Source organism: Rattus norvegicus, chromosome 7 (assembly GCF_021556685.1).
Source record: "Rattus norvegicus strain SHRSP/BbbUtx chromosome 7, alternate assembly SHRSP_T2T, whole genome shotgun sequence".
Lineage (NCBI taxonomy): Eukaryota > Metazoa > Chordata > Mammalia > Rodentia > Muridae > Rattus > Rattus norvegicus.
The window spans coordinates 120,026,295-120,039,159 of NC_141540.1; the positions used below are offsets into that span (position 1 = coordinate 120,026,295).

General features: G+C 54.3%; 1 protein-coding gene across 4 annotated transcripts; it reads left to right on the plus strand.

Annotated features, from left to right (window-relative positions):
• The first annotated feature begins 30 nt into the window (after nt 1-30).
• Sh3bp1 (SH3-domain binding protein 1) lies at nt 31-12,414 on the plus strand. 4 transcript variants are annotated; one of them, XM_087556565.1, is made up of 19 exons: nt 31-108; nt 239-355; nt 1,360-1,402; nt 1,649-1,753; nt 2,790-2,866; nt 3,024-3,135; nt 3,229-3,305; nt 3,724-3,868; nt 4,435-4,503; nt 4,637-4,727; nt 5,218-5,363; nt 5,954-6,065; nt 6,396-6,477; nt 6,571-6,651; nt 7,410-7,526; nt 8,121-8,218; nt 8,517-8,688; nt 10,365-10,456; nt 11,686-12,414. In XM_087556565.1, exons 4-19 carry the CDS (start codon nt 1,739-1,741, stop codon nt 12,075-12,077), a joined length of 1,878 nt encoding a protein of 625 aa, XP_087412691.1. In that variant the 5' UTR covers nt 31-108; nt 239-355; nt 1,360-1,402; nt 1,649-1,738; the 3' UTR covers nt 12,078-12,414.
• The last annotated feature ends 451 nt before the right edge of the window (nt 12,415-12,865 follow it).

The following is a 12,865-nucleotide window of genomic DNA, read 5'->3' on the forward strand; positions in this document are numbered from 1 at the left end:
AGCCGGAGGAGCGCGCCGGCCCAGGAAGCCAGAGCGCCGCCCACCCATCCGGGGCGAAGCGCGCGGGGAAGCAGGCTGGGCCGGGGGCTGCCAGCCTCAACCCCTTAGGTGACTCCTCGGCTCCCAGCCCGGACCCAAGATGATGAAAAGGCAGCTGCACCGCATGCGGCAGCTGGCCCACACGGGCAGCTCGGGACGGTGAGTGTCACCCGCTTCTAGCTGTGCTGTCGTCTCGCAGGACCTGAGCGGGCGCTGGAGAGTGGGGAACCGGTCAAAGAGGTCGAAGACATCTGGATAGCGGCCCTTCGGCATTCCAGAGCCCTGACCTGGCTCCCTGGGGTCTGAAGCCACTGTGGTCGTACAGGCTTAGCTGGCTTTTGCAGGAGGTTGGGGGGTTGGAGGGGCACCTCCATTCCTGATTGAAGAGGCTGCAGAGAGCAGAGAGCAGAATGCGCCCTGAGCCAGGACTCTGCCTGGAACCTCATTTGTCCCCTCTGGACAATGGGAACAATTAACCACCTCTAACTGGAGGGAAGGGGAGGAATGGAGCGAATCGGGGGCGCCCCAGACCCTGGGGGAAGGGACTGGCAGTGTTCTGGCTTGGGGAGGTGGGGCCTGCTCTGCTTTGGGTGTCCGTCCCCTCCCCCAGCCCAGGGGCCTCCTGCCTTTTGGTCCTGCTTCTGCTTTCGCAGGCTCAGGTAGAGACACCGCTTGGTCTTCTCGGTTCCCAGCTCCACAACTATGGGAGCGGAAGTTTGGGGAGTTTCTCGGAGCTTTTCTTTCTGTCCCTCTTCCCCAGCCTGGGAGTTCCCCATTCTTTGGGCCCAGAGAGGTGACTGTGTATCCAGAAACTTGATAGTCCTACAGTGACACAAATACTTACATGTACCTACGGAAGCCAAGCCACTTTGCCCTGAACCTATGTCCCTATGTATCTTTGGGCAGAGTCCCTGGACCTGCCCACAGCCGCAGTTCAATGTCGTGTGCCTGTGGGCCTGGCCACCCCGAGACCAGCTTCCACACTTCCCGTTCTGGGGGCCAGCTTAGGCCTCCTCTTTCCGGGCCAGGCAAACAATTTGGGGGATGGGAAGATGAGAAACTTTTCCTCTGTCCCAAAGTTGGGCCTTGGGTAGCTCCCTCCTGCCTTTTTGGTGTCATGGGTCCACCCTCTCTCAGGACACAGCCCTGGGTGGAGGAGGAAGCAGGCATGGAATGTGCCCCAGCTCCCATGTGGATGGGCCACCCAGGCTTGGTGGGTCCTGGAAGCAACTTGGGCTCAGGTTCCATATGCAGGGGATAGAGGGAGGCAGTGGGTATCCTAACCCAGACTGACTCAGCAGAAGCCCCCTTCCCCCACAGCACCCCTGAGACTGCCGAGTTCTTGGGTGAGGACCTGCTGCAGGTACGTGCCTGGGCGGGCTGGGCTGGGAGGCAGGTCCGTGCAAGCTGTCAGTATAGAGGCTGGCAGGCAGGGACAGCAGTCAAGGGCCTGGTTGTGTCATTCCTTGCTGGCCAGGGGAGGGGGGGGGTGGGGGGTGGGGGGTGGGACAGGGGAAAGGGGTCCTTGTTCTGGTGGAGAAAACAGAGCAATGAGAGAGGGTCCCTCACAATATACAGCCCCCACATGTCCCTCCCCTGTACCTCCCAGGTAGAGCAGCGGTTGGAACCAGCTAAGCGAGCAGCCCACAATGTTCACAAAAGGCTGCAGGCCTGTCTGCAGGGCCAAAGCGGGGCTGACATGGACAAGCGGGTGGTAAGTGGGATCTCCGGGAGGAAGAGACCTGTGAGGTGAAGGACGGGGTGGGAATGAGGCGCTCTGGGTGCTCTGTGGCGTCTGAGCTTTGCTCCCAGCTAGTACGCCCCCAAGTGGTCTAGGTGGGCGGAACACCATCTGAACTGGATGGAGGATGCTCACTGCTACCCAGCAGGCAGCGTTTTCTGACTCCTGCTACTCCCGTTGCTAAGACTGCCAATGCATTGTCTCCCCACTGCTGGCAACGGCCCTGGCGACACCCCCTTGTACAAGTCACCTGTGTATAATGGGAAACCGAGATCTAAACTTAGCAGCCCAAGATCACACAGGTGGCAAGTCACAAAAGTGGCCCTGGGGTCCCTCTGATTGTAAATGTAGTGTTTTCTATAACTCCTGGCGGAAGTCCGGGGATAGTTAAAAATTCACGTGGCCGGAGCTGGAGGATCCTCTCAGCAAAGCACTTGCTCTTGGAGAGACCTGGGTTCAGTTCCTATCACCCACGAGATTCACCACTGTACAGTCGCAGGGACTCCGACATGCTCTCTAGTCTGCTAAGAACACCAAGCATGCCTGCCCCCTCCCCGCTGCCCCAGAAGAGGGTCTGGGTGTGAGGCAATAGATACCTTGGGGAGCTTGGGCTACAGAATGATTGGATTAACCACCAAGGCCATAAGGCTGGGAAAGGAGGTTAGGCCATCCCACCCTAGCCACAAGACCAGCTCTTTGCAGGGGTGTAACCTTGGGACAGCTTACTACTCCCTCCCTCTGCGTAGTCTAGTCTCCCTGGGATTGCTCATTCCTTCTTGTCCAGTCAAGTAGCTTCTAGAAGGGAAAGAGGGAGGGATCCCAGGTCTGTGTGAGATGTGTGCATGAGTTGGGGGGGCACACCATCATCATCCAGTTTCCCCCTATGAATGTGGGTCTGTTCAGTTGGCTCTTCCCTCTGCTGATGTATGGGTTTGGCTGGGTGCTGTGGGCTCAGGTAAGGTGGAGGAAACTCGCAAACTCAGGCTCACTCACCCTTCCCTCCCTGCAGAAGAAGCTTCCCCTCATGGCTCTTTCTACCGCAATGGCTGAAAGCTTCAAGGAGTTGGATCCCGATTCCAGCATGGGGTGAGCATAGTTGGGGCCTGGCTCTTCACTAAAGAATGCCAGGAAGCAATGAGGGGGTCAGATCAGCCAGGGTGTCTACCTGGCTGGGTAGGATGGATGACCAAGCTGGGGTGAGGGACCAAGGGAGCCTTGGCCCACTGGGAATCTCTGTCCACAGGAAAGCCTTAGAGATGAGCTGTGCCATCCAGAACCAGCTGGCCAGAATCCTAGCAGAGTTTGAGATGACCCTGGAGAGAGATGTCCTGCAGCCGCTCAACAGGCTGAGCGAGGTGACTGTGCACCCCCACGCTCCCAGCTTCCCCAGCTTCCTGCTGTCCCTGCCCCCACCAGACCCCCTGAGCCCTCCCTGTGCCTGCCCTCAGGAGGAGCTGCCTGCCATCCTCAAGCGCAAGAAGAGCCTTCAGAAGCTGGTGTCTGACTGGAACACCCTCAAAAGCAGGTGGGCACCTGAGTCTAGGTCAAGTCATAGGTCGAGGGTTCTGCAGGCCCCGCTGGGTCCTTGTGGCCATGCTGGTCCTTGAGAACACATGTGGTAAAGGCATGTGTATGTGAAGGTGTGCATATGTTCCCTTGTGCCACAGGTGACCCCAAACCAGGAAAACCACTAGTCTCCAAGATCCCTAGATGGTTCTAGAGCTCCCTCCTATTCTGTATTCTGGAGCCAAGTAGTTGCGATCACCAGGACCACCACCAGAAGGAGGCCTAGAGCACTTTGGCCTAGTCTGGGCAGAGGCCCAAGGAATTTCTATTTTGCCTCTGTAAACCCTAGAGTCCTGTGTGATTACGTGTATGGAGGGGACACTTAGCTCTGGCCCTGCAATGGGGCCAGTGACCACCCACTTTGGGACCCTCCCCAGGCTCAGCCAGGCAGCCAAGAACTCGGGAAGCAGCCAAAGCCTGGGTGGTGGCTCAAGCAGTCACACCCACATGGCCACTGCCAACAAGGTGGAGACGCTGAAGGAAGACGAGGAGGAGCTGAAGAGAAAGGTGGAACAGTGCAAGGTGAGATGATTTGGGATGTCTGCATAGACGACAGGTGTGGGTCCATTTTACCGACGGGAACATTGAAGTGTGCGGGCAGCACTGTGGGTTTTTTTTTTTTTGTTTGTTTTTTGTTTTTTGTTTTCTTTTTTTCGGAGCTGGGGACCGAACCCAGGGCCTTGCGCTTGCTAGGCAAGCGCTCTACCGCTGAGCTAAATCCCCAACCCCAGCACTGTGTTTTAAACCCAGGCAGAATTTATGTAGTGGGGCACCACCCAGGACCTCTGCTATATTTATCGTGTATGTTAACAGCTGGGATGTGGTTGTTCACTGGATGCTTAACGTTGAATGAATGAATGAATGAATGAATGAATGAGTGGTGTTTGCTGAGTGAATGAATAGTATTTGTAGGATGAATGATTGTTGGGTGTTTTTGCTGGGTAAGATAATGAATGAATGAGTGAGCAGTGTTTGCTGAGTAATGAGTGAATGATGTTCATGGAGTAAAGCAAGAATGAATGAATGAATGATTGCATGGCGAGCACAGGATTCCCCGCCTCACCCATCCTCTCCCTTCTGTCCTCAAGGATGAGTACCTGGCTGATCTCTACCACTTCTCCACCAAGGAGGACTCATATGCCAACTACTTTACTCATGTGAGTCCATGGTCCAGTTCCAGCCACCAGCACCGCTGGGGGCCTCCGAGAGATGGCGGGTGTCTGTTCTGGAGACGCTGGGAAAGTCTCCACTTTTCTCACTGGTCCTGGGGGATGGCCTTTGTCTCCACAGCTCCTGGAGATTCAGGCTGACTACCATCGCAAGTCACTAACCTCCCTTGACACGGCCCTAGCTGAGCTGAGGGACAACCACAGCCAAGCAGGTGGGGACATGAATGAACCAGCCTCACCTCTGACCTTACAATGCTAAACGTTTGCTCCTTACTAGGCAGAGTGACAAACACTTTAATCTGGGGCACTTGGGTGGTGGAGACAGGTGGATCTCTGAGTTTGAAGTCAGCCTAGTCTACATAGAGAGTTCCAGGAGACTACCCTGTCTTGAAAAACAAAAACAAACAAAAAGTTTGCTCCTTATCCTGAAAGGCAGTAGAGAGTTGTGGAGCAGGGAGCAGGCTGGATTAGGTCTTCGGGGGCTGGCTTTCTACTGCTGTGGAGGATGGAGAAGGAACATGAGACCTTCTAGAAGGTTGGGATCTGGGCTAGGCAGAGCAGTGGGGGTGGGCAGATCCAAGATGGTTGTGTGTGTGGTACTGAAACAGGGTGGAAGGCGGATTCCTGGAGGTGCCCTGTCTGCCCTGGCCCTACTGCCTGGGGCAGAAAGGACCAGGCTACTGATGTGTCTCATTCCCACAGACTCCTCCCCCTTGATGACGGCTGCCCCCTTCTCCAGAGTATATGGGGTGTCCCTGAGAACCCACCTGCAAGATCTAGGCCGTGACATTGCCCTGCCCATCGAGGCTTGTGTCCTGTTGCTGCTGTCAGAGGGCATGCAGGAGGAGGTAGGAGCTGAGACATGAGTGGTGGGGGGAGTGACAGGGCTCCATGCCACCCCTTGCTGGTACCCATAGTTCCCTTCTCTGAGAGACCTAACCTCCCATTGCTGACCTGGACTCTGCCTCATTGAATAGGATTTCAGGGGCCTTGCACTGTCCCACAGATACTGAGCAGTCTTTGCTCTAAGATCCTCTTGGACTCTGTTTGGCAAGGGGGAGAGAGTCAAAGATTAAATGGACCAAGAATCATCTGAGGAACCCGGGGTCCTCGGTTCAGTCCATGATCCATGCTGGGCTTTTCCTGAAAATAGGCCTTAGGTGAAAAATGACCCAACCATGAGTGGATTGCTGGCTCCTCACCAACCATGCTGAGCCTTCTTTCCCCTTCCACCCTTAACAAGACTACTTCTCCACTGATCTCCCTGCCCCACACACTTCCCAGTTCTGCCCTCTGCTCAGAATTCCAGACCTTGGGAGTTGGGAGGGCCCATAGACACCATCATATACTGACCACCACCGGCGGGGACACTGAGGCCGGGCAGCCTGCTCCTGCTCTGCCCTCTGTGATGCACAGCCTGTTCCTTCCTGCACCCTAGGGCCTCTTCCGTCTGGCTGCTGGGGCCTCTGTGCTGAAGCGCCTTAAGCAGACCATGGCCTCAGATCCCCACAGCCTGGAGGAATTCTGCTCGGACCCCCATGCTGTAGCAGGTACCTGATCCCCTGGGAGTTCTAGGCAGAAGGGGGGACTGGGGCAGAGCTATCTAAGGTAACACTATCAGAGTTTGGCTTTAGGCCTGATAATGGTACCAAAGAAACACCACTATGGGGCACTTGGGGGTTCCGTGATGAATCCTCTAAAATGTATATGCAGTTTTTTGAGGGCCAGCTTGCTAAATACTATGTTAAAAGGGCCTATAACCCAAAGAAACTATCAGAATAAGACAGGAAGACTTAATATGAATACAGACTAGAGGTTCCTTCTAAGTAGAGAAAGCTGGGTCCTTAGGCTGCCCAAGACCTTCCCCTGCCTTGTTTCAGGTGCCCTCAAGTCCTATCTCCGGGAGCTGCCAGAGCCCCTGATGACCTCTGACCTCTATGATGACTGGATGAGAGCAGCCAGGTGAGCAGGTGGGGATAAGTGGGGGGTGTGTGTGTGAAAGTTCTGGAAACATGGCCCTGGATTGGTGGTGCATTGGTGACTCTCCCTCCTCAGCCTGAAGGAACCAGGAGCCCGCCTGGAGGCCCTTCAGGATGTTTGCAGCCGTCTACCCCAGGAGAACTTCAACAACCTCCGGTGAGCCCTCCCCACCCCATCCCCAGGCGCACAAACTTTGGGTTTGACACTAGCCTACGCTGTGCGTGTCTAGCACAGAACCTCAGCTGTAATGTCGGTTACACTAGACCAGATACCAGAGCAGACAAGCCAGTCGGGTGCAGCGACTCATGCCTACCGTGCCAGCACTCGGGGAGGCAGAGGCAGGTGAATCTCTGAGTTCAAGGCCAACCTGATCTACAGAACGAGTTCCAGGATAGCCAGGGCTATAGAGAGAAACCCTGCCTTGAACAAAACAAAAGAGGAAGGAATCTCCACCTTGTGGTGGAGTCCTTACCTAATATACCTAGCACGTATGAAGCCCTGGGTTTACTCCTCAGTATGTCATGAACTGGAGGTGTTGGTGGATGCCTGCAGTCGCACAGACATGTCAGGGTCATCCTTGGCTGTATAGAGTTCAAGGCCAAGCTGGGCTACGAGACTTTGTCTTAGAAAGCAAGCAGAAAGCCCCCCTGAACCTGTGAAACCATACTGCCTGGCTGCAGGCCCCACCTTGTCATTCTGGGACCCTGTGCTGGCAGTTTAGTGTCAGCACTGGAGACGGTCCCTACCGCTTTTGGTGGCCAGAAGATTCTCAACTTAGCTCGAAAAATAGATCAGGGAACTTCCGTAGTAAAAATGTCACCATGCCGCGTAGTATCTGTTCCCCTCTGCAGAGTCTAGCGTAGGGAGTTCTTGGGCCTTCAAAGACATCTGTGAGCATCCTCTCACCCACCCAGGTACCTGATGAAGTTCTTGGCACTGCTGGCCGAGGAGCAGGACGTGAACAAGATGACACCCAGCAACATCGCCATTGTCTTGGGGCCCAACCTGCTGTGGCCTCCTGAGAAAGAAGGGTGAGGCCCATGAGCCCAGGGAGCCTGTCCCCAGCTAGTCACCAGCTGCTGATTTGCCCAGACCTCCATTCTCTATCCCTGCCGTGGGCTGAACAGTTCTTAAATCTGAAGCTGCTTTAAGGAGCAGCATGAGGGACTGGGGTGAACAGAGTGGGCATGGATGACCTGGTTCGGGTGCTCAAAACCACGAGGTGTGATTGAAGCCTCACTCCCAACCTTCAGACGTGGGGCTTGGAGAGTCATTTTCTCATCTGTCAGTTGGGGAGACATTATACAAATTCTAAGCGGGTGGGGCGTAGGCATTGCTGTGGGAACTGGATGGGAAGTGCTTTACACACTGAAGTTCAAAGACAACACGAGAAGTCACCGCTACTTTTCAGGCCATAGAACTCATCCTATGTCCTGAATTGTAGTTGGGGGAGGGGGGCAGTCAACCCAAGACCTGGGGATAAAGCCCAGAATTGATTAATGATGTCTCTCATCGGTGAAGGAATAGGAGATGGGTTATGTGTGCTACACGTGTAGAATCAACCACGCCCAGCAGAGCCCCGCAATGCTAGTATCACTAAAACTCTTGCTTCTCTTTTATACCAGGGACCAGGCTCAACTGGACGCTGCCTCTGTGTCCTCCATTCAGGTGGTGGGTGTTGTCGAGGCGCTGATACAGAATGCAGACACCCTCTTCCCTGGAGGTGATGTCCTCTATGTCATCTCTAGTCCCCACTTCCTCCAGTTCCAGGACTACAGCCCAAGCTCAAGCCCTGATTGCCCCCAAAACTCTCTATGTGGCTTAAAGGAAGCTGCTTTCTCTGCACTGAGCCTCAGTCTCTCATCTGTAAAATGGGAACAGTGCTATCTGACCCATGGGAGTAGGAAGGCTAAGAAAGAGATGTCCCATCATTTCAAGGAAAGAGAGTAGCCCTGACTCTGGCCAGGGCAGGCAGGCTTGGCTAAGGCTCTGAACTTGAACCCTGTTCATTCTGCCTCTAGATATCAACTTCAGTGTATCAGGCATCTTCTCAGGCCTGGCCCCCCAGGAGAAGCCCAATAGTCAACAGGTCTCAGAGGAATTGGCACCTGTTGCTGTGCCTGCCCCAGCCGCTACCCCAACTCCCACCCCAGCTCCTAGCCCAGCTCCAGCCTCCATGACAGTAAAAGAAAGGTAAGAACTAAACAGGAATAGCCTAATTCTGGCCTGGGGCTCTCAGAGGATTTAGGAATGTAATTTGTGGTATTTGTTCTGTAGATCTGGTCCCACAGGTTGGAGTAGGTGGGAGGAGCCTGTTCTCAGCTCTAAGCATGTTCCCTTCATTGTAGGGCTATTTCTACAGCACCTATTATGTGCCCCAGGCACATGCCCTGGGAATTTAGGGAATTGGGAGGGGATGGTTGGGATTCATAACTTTCCTGTCTTCAATCCTGTAAGTCTGAAAGGTTTTGTGGCAGACTGGCATTTCTCAGTGGTTCACACGATGGGACTCCCTTAAATGAGGCGGGTATATGCCACCCTCAGCCCCTGCCTTGAATGAGGCAGGGAGAGTGGACATTGCCCCATCTACATTCCTGTGATGTCAGGATGCACGTTCTCCTGGAGGGTTATACAGTGTACAGGCAGCATAGAGAGCTGTACCAGCCAGGTAGGAAACAAAGGCCTCTCTGGGGAAATGGCCAATGGACCGACGTTTAGGAAGCCAGCTCTTTCAACTGCTGCTCACATACTCTGACTCTGACTTCTGTTGGCAGAACATTCCCTACAGATCACATGGGGGTGGGGGGGCTAGGGGTGTAGCTTTATTGGTTGCCTGGCACACGGGAAGGCTGGGTTCAAGCCCCAGGAGTGCACAAAATGGGCACAATGATACTTATCAGCACGGAGAGGTGTAGGCAGAAGGATCAGGAGTTCAGGATCCGCTTTCTCGGCATGGAAAGTTCAAGGCCAGCCTAGGCAGTTCCAGAATGAGACAGTCTCAAAAAAGGAAAAAAAAAAAAAAAAGATCACCTAGAAAAGCGGAAGGCTTGCTTGCTTCCAACCTTTGTGGCTCTGATAAACACTGTGAGCAGATCAGCTTGGGAGGGAAAAAAGGGTTTACTTTCTTTCTTTCTTTCTTTTTTTTAAATTTTTTTTAAAAGATCTATTCATTTATTATATATAAGTACACTGTAGCTGTCTTCAGACACACCAGAAGAGGGCATCAGATCTCTTTACAGATGGTTGTGAGCCACCATGTGGTTGCTGGGAATTGAACTCATGATCTCTGGAAGAGCAGTCGGGTGCCCTTAACCACTGAGCCGTCTCTCCAGCCCCCAAGGGTTTACTTTCTTATACTTCACTTAGCAGTCTATCAGGGAGACAGGATCTCAAGCAGGAGCAGAGGCAGGAGCCCTGGACATTGCTTACGGCCTTGTCTGCTGACTGGGCAGTTGGCTTTCTTAGACAACTCCGGATGCTTGTCAGGAGACAGCATGGCCCACAGTGAGCTGGTCCCTCTCACATCAATCTGAAATCAAGACAGTCCCGCACCGGTAGACCCCCACCTCCATGGCCTCAGGCCAGTCTGATTCGGTGATCCCTCAGTTGAGACTCCCTCTTCCCCTGTGACTCTGGCTTGTGTCAAGTTGGCTGTTAAAGTTAACTAAGCCAGGATTAATGGACACAAACCCTGCTGATACCTGAAGTATCTAGTAGAGAGACTAAGACCGAGAACGCATTCTTGGCGCAGCCATAGCTGGTGGGAAGCAAATCCTTCCACCCAACACTTTGGAGTCATGTGGAACCCTAGTAGGAGCTTTCCAGGAAATAGCCAAGCTTGATTGTCGCACCTCTCTTTCCCTCGACAGGACAGAGTCTGAATTGCCCAAACCAGCTTCCCCCAAGGTCAGCAGGAGCCCCACAGATACAACTGCTTTGGCAGAGGACATGACTCGGAAGAGTAAGTGGGCTGTGGGAGAGAAGAGTTGGAGAGTGGGAACTCCCACCCCTGCCGTCTCTACACACCTCCAGAGAGGCTGGCATTAGACGTAGTGAGAAGGTCGGGGTTCGCTGCCCGGCACCTGGACCCGGCTTCCAGTTTATTCCTTGGGCAGGTGGGGCAGCCTGTCAGAGCCTCTACACTCCTCTGTGTGGCCGAACTGTAATTGCCCCCCAACCTTGAAGCGCTGGGACCTCAGGGAGTGTGCAGGGCTCTGGCACACAGGAAGTGCTAGAGAAAGGAAGTCAGTGTCAGAGTGGCGAGTGTTCCAGCCCTCCGGAAGCCCAAGGACTATGAAGGACAGGACCAGAACTGTATTTAAGGGAGAGGGAAGTGAGAAGTTTGCAAGGAGTCTGGAGGCTCCTGGAGCTCCCTGGCACACTCAAGCCAGTCTGGCCCAGGATGGATATAGGTAAGAGGTCAGGGATCCTCATGAGGACTAGGTCACTGCAGAGCACCCATCCCAGTTCTGACAAGGAACTTTAGAGCTGAATGCATCCTGCCGTGCTAGGGGAGCAGCCATAGAAGTCTACAGGCCACACAGAGACCTGGAAACCAGGGTACTGTCAGAGTCACCTGAACTGGCTGGTGACTTACCAGTGAGGAAACAAGCCCCAGAGAGCAAATGAGCCATTCCAGACACCAGAGCCCACAGAGCCAGGGAGAGTTTTGATGTCAGCTCCACCTAGCTTCCCCGCAGCCTCCAACTACCTCACAAGGTTGGAACTTGCTTGAGGACCTGGGGCTTCTGAGAGGCAAGCAGGACCCCTGTGTCCCATGGGTCAATAGGGACAGGAGGCATTTATATAATTAACAGATGTGTAGCCACTCCTGCTTGACGCCTAGACTGAGCTAACTAGCAGCCATGTTGGGTTTATGTTCTGGGGAGAGACACAAGAAAGATGGGCAAGATACTTGTGAGGACAGGTTTTCTGAGAAAGATGATTGGCAGCATAACCGGGGTGGGGTCTGGGATATCTACTGTAAGCTGAGAGGTCCACGGAGGAGGACCACTAGGGAGCACTTCCACCAGAGAGGACAACCAGGGAGCACCTCAGTGATGAGGACCCACTGTGGAAAGTGAAACCACCCCCGCATGAAGAAATGTACAAAGGCCTAGATGCGGGAATGAACATGTGATGTACACAGACACGTGAACCCCTAACTTTCCTGTTTCGCTTCCTCCACAGCCAAGCGCCCAGCACCAGCCCGGCCTACCATGCCACCTCCCCAGCCTTCCAGCTCACGCTCATCCCCTCCAGCTCCATCCCTGCCCGCTGGCTCGGTCAGCCCTGGCACTCCCCAAGCTTTGCCACGCCGTCTGGTGGGCACCAGCCTCCGGGCCCCCACCGTACCTCCCCCATTACCCCCTGCTCCTCCACAACCTGCCCGGCGACAGAGCCGGCGTTTACCAGTCTCCCCCTGCCCAGCCTCCCCTGTCATTTCAAACATGCCTGCTCAGGTGGACCAGGGAGCGGCTACAGAGGACAGAGGAGGCCCTGAGGCTGTGGGTGGGCATCCCCCTACCCCAGTTCTGCCACCCCAGCCCCGGCCCAGGGGCCTCATTTCAGAGACAGATTAAGCAGGCCCTCCTGCCTGGCAAGTCTTCAGTGTCCCCTTTCTCTCCTCCTCTCCCCTTCCTCCCTTGTCTCCCATGATAGCCCTCACCATGTGCCTAGGTGCCTGCTGGGCCGGCCCCTATGGCCAGGAGGGCTCAAGCCAGCCCTCTAAATTTCAAACCTTTCCTCTTCCACTTTGAGCTTGGAGTTCCCACCCGACTCCCCACTCTCTGGCAGGGTTTCAAGGGAGCTACCAGAAGGAAGGACAACAGACATGCCTGTTCCTACGGGACTTTTATTTTTCTCTTGCCAATGTATTTTTGTAAGGCTCGTAAATAAATTATTTTTAACAAAACTGGAGTAAACGGCCAAACAAAAGCTTCCTCTCCTGGAGATACAGAATCTACCCCCATAAGGAGGAAAGGGGACAGATAGAGTATCTTCCCCTCCTTCCTGATTTAATAGCCAAGGGCTTGGGACTTTCTCGGAGCTGCTTGTCTGAATATGGTTCCCATAGACTAGTTTCTCACTGAGGTAATGGCACCACCTGCAGGTGACGTCTCTGAAGCCAGTGAGAGGGGACTGTACAGGCCATGCCAGCCTGAGGTGTAACACATGAGCTTAGTTCTGAAGCCTGGGCTCTTCCTCCCACCCAGGGCAGTTTGCTCAGCCTCTCAGGAGAATGGGTTCCTCTGAGGCAGTCTGTGGTCGGAAGACCAAAGCGCCCATGCACACACACACACACACACACACACACACACACACACACACAAACACACAACCTTCCCAGGAGCAGGGATTGATCTACTCA

What these genes read in the sequence shown, in the direction of transcription:
- Sh3bp1 (XM_087556563.1), top strand. An exon ending in ATGCCAACTACTTTACTCAT is followed by an intron (nt 4,504 to 4,636) that starts GTGAGTCCATGG and finishes TTGTCTCCACAG; the next exon opens with CTCCTGGAGATTCAGGCTGA. An exon ending in GAGAACTTCAACAACCTCCG is followed by an intron (nt 6,652 to 7,409) that starts GTGAGCCCTCCC and finishes TCACCCACCCAG; the next exon opens with GTACCTGATGAAGTTCTTGG.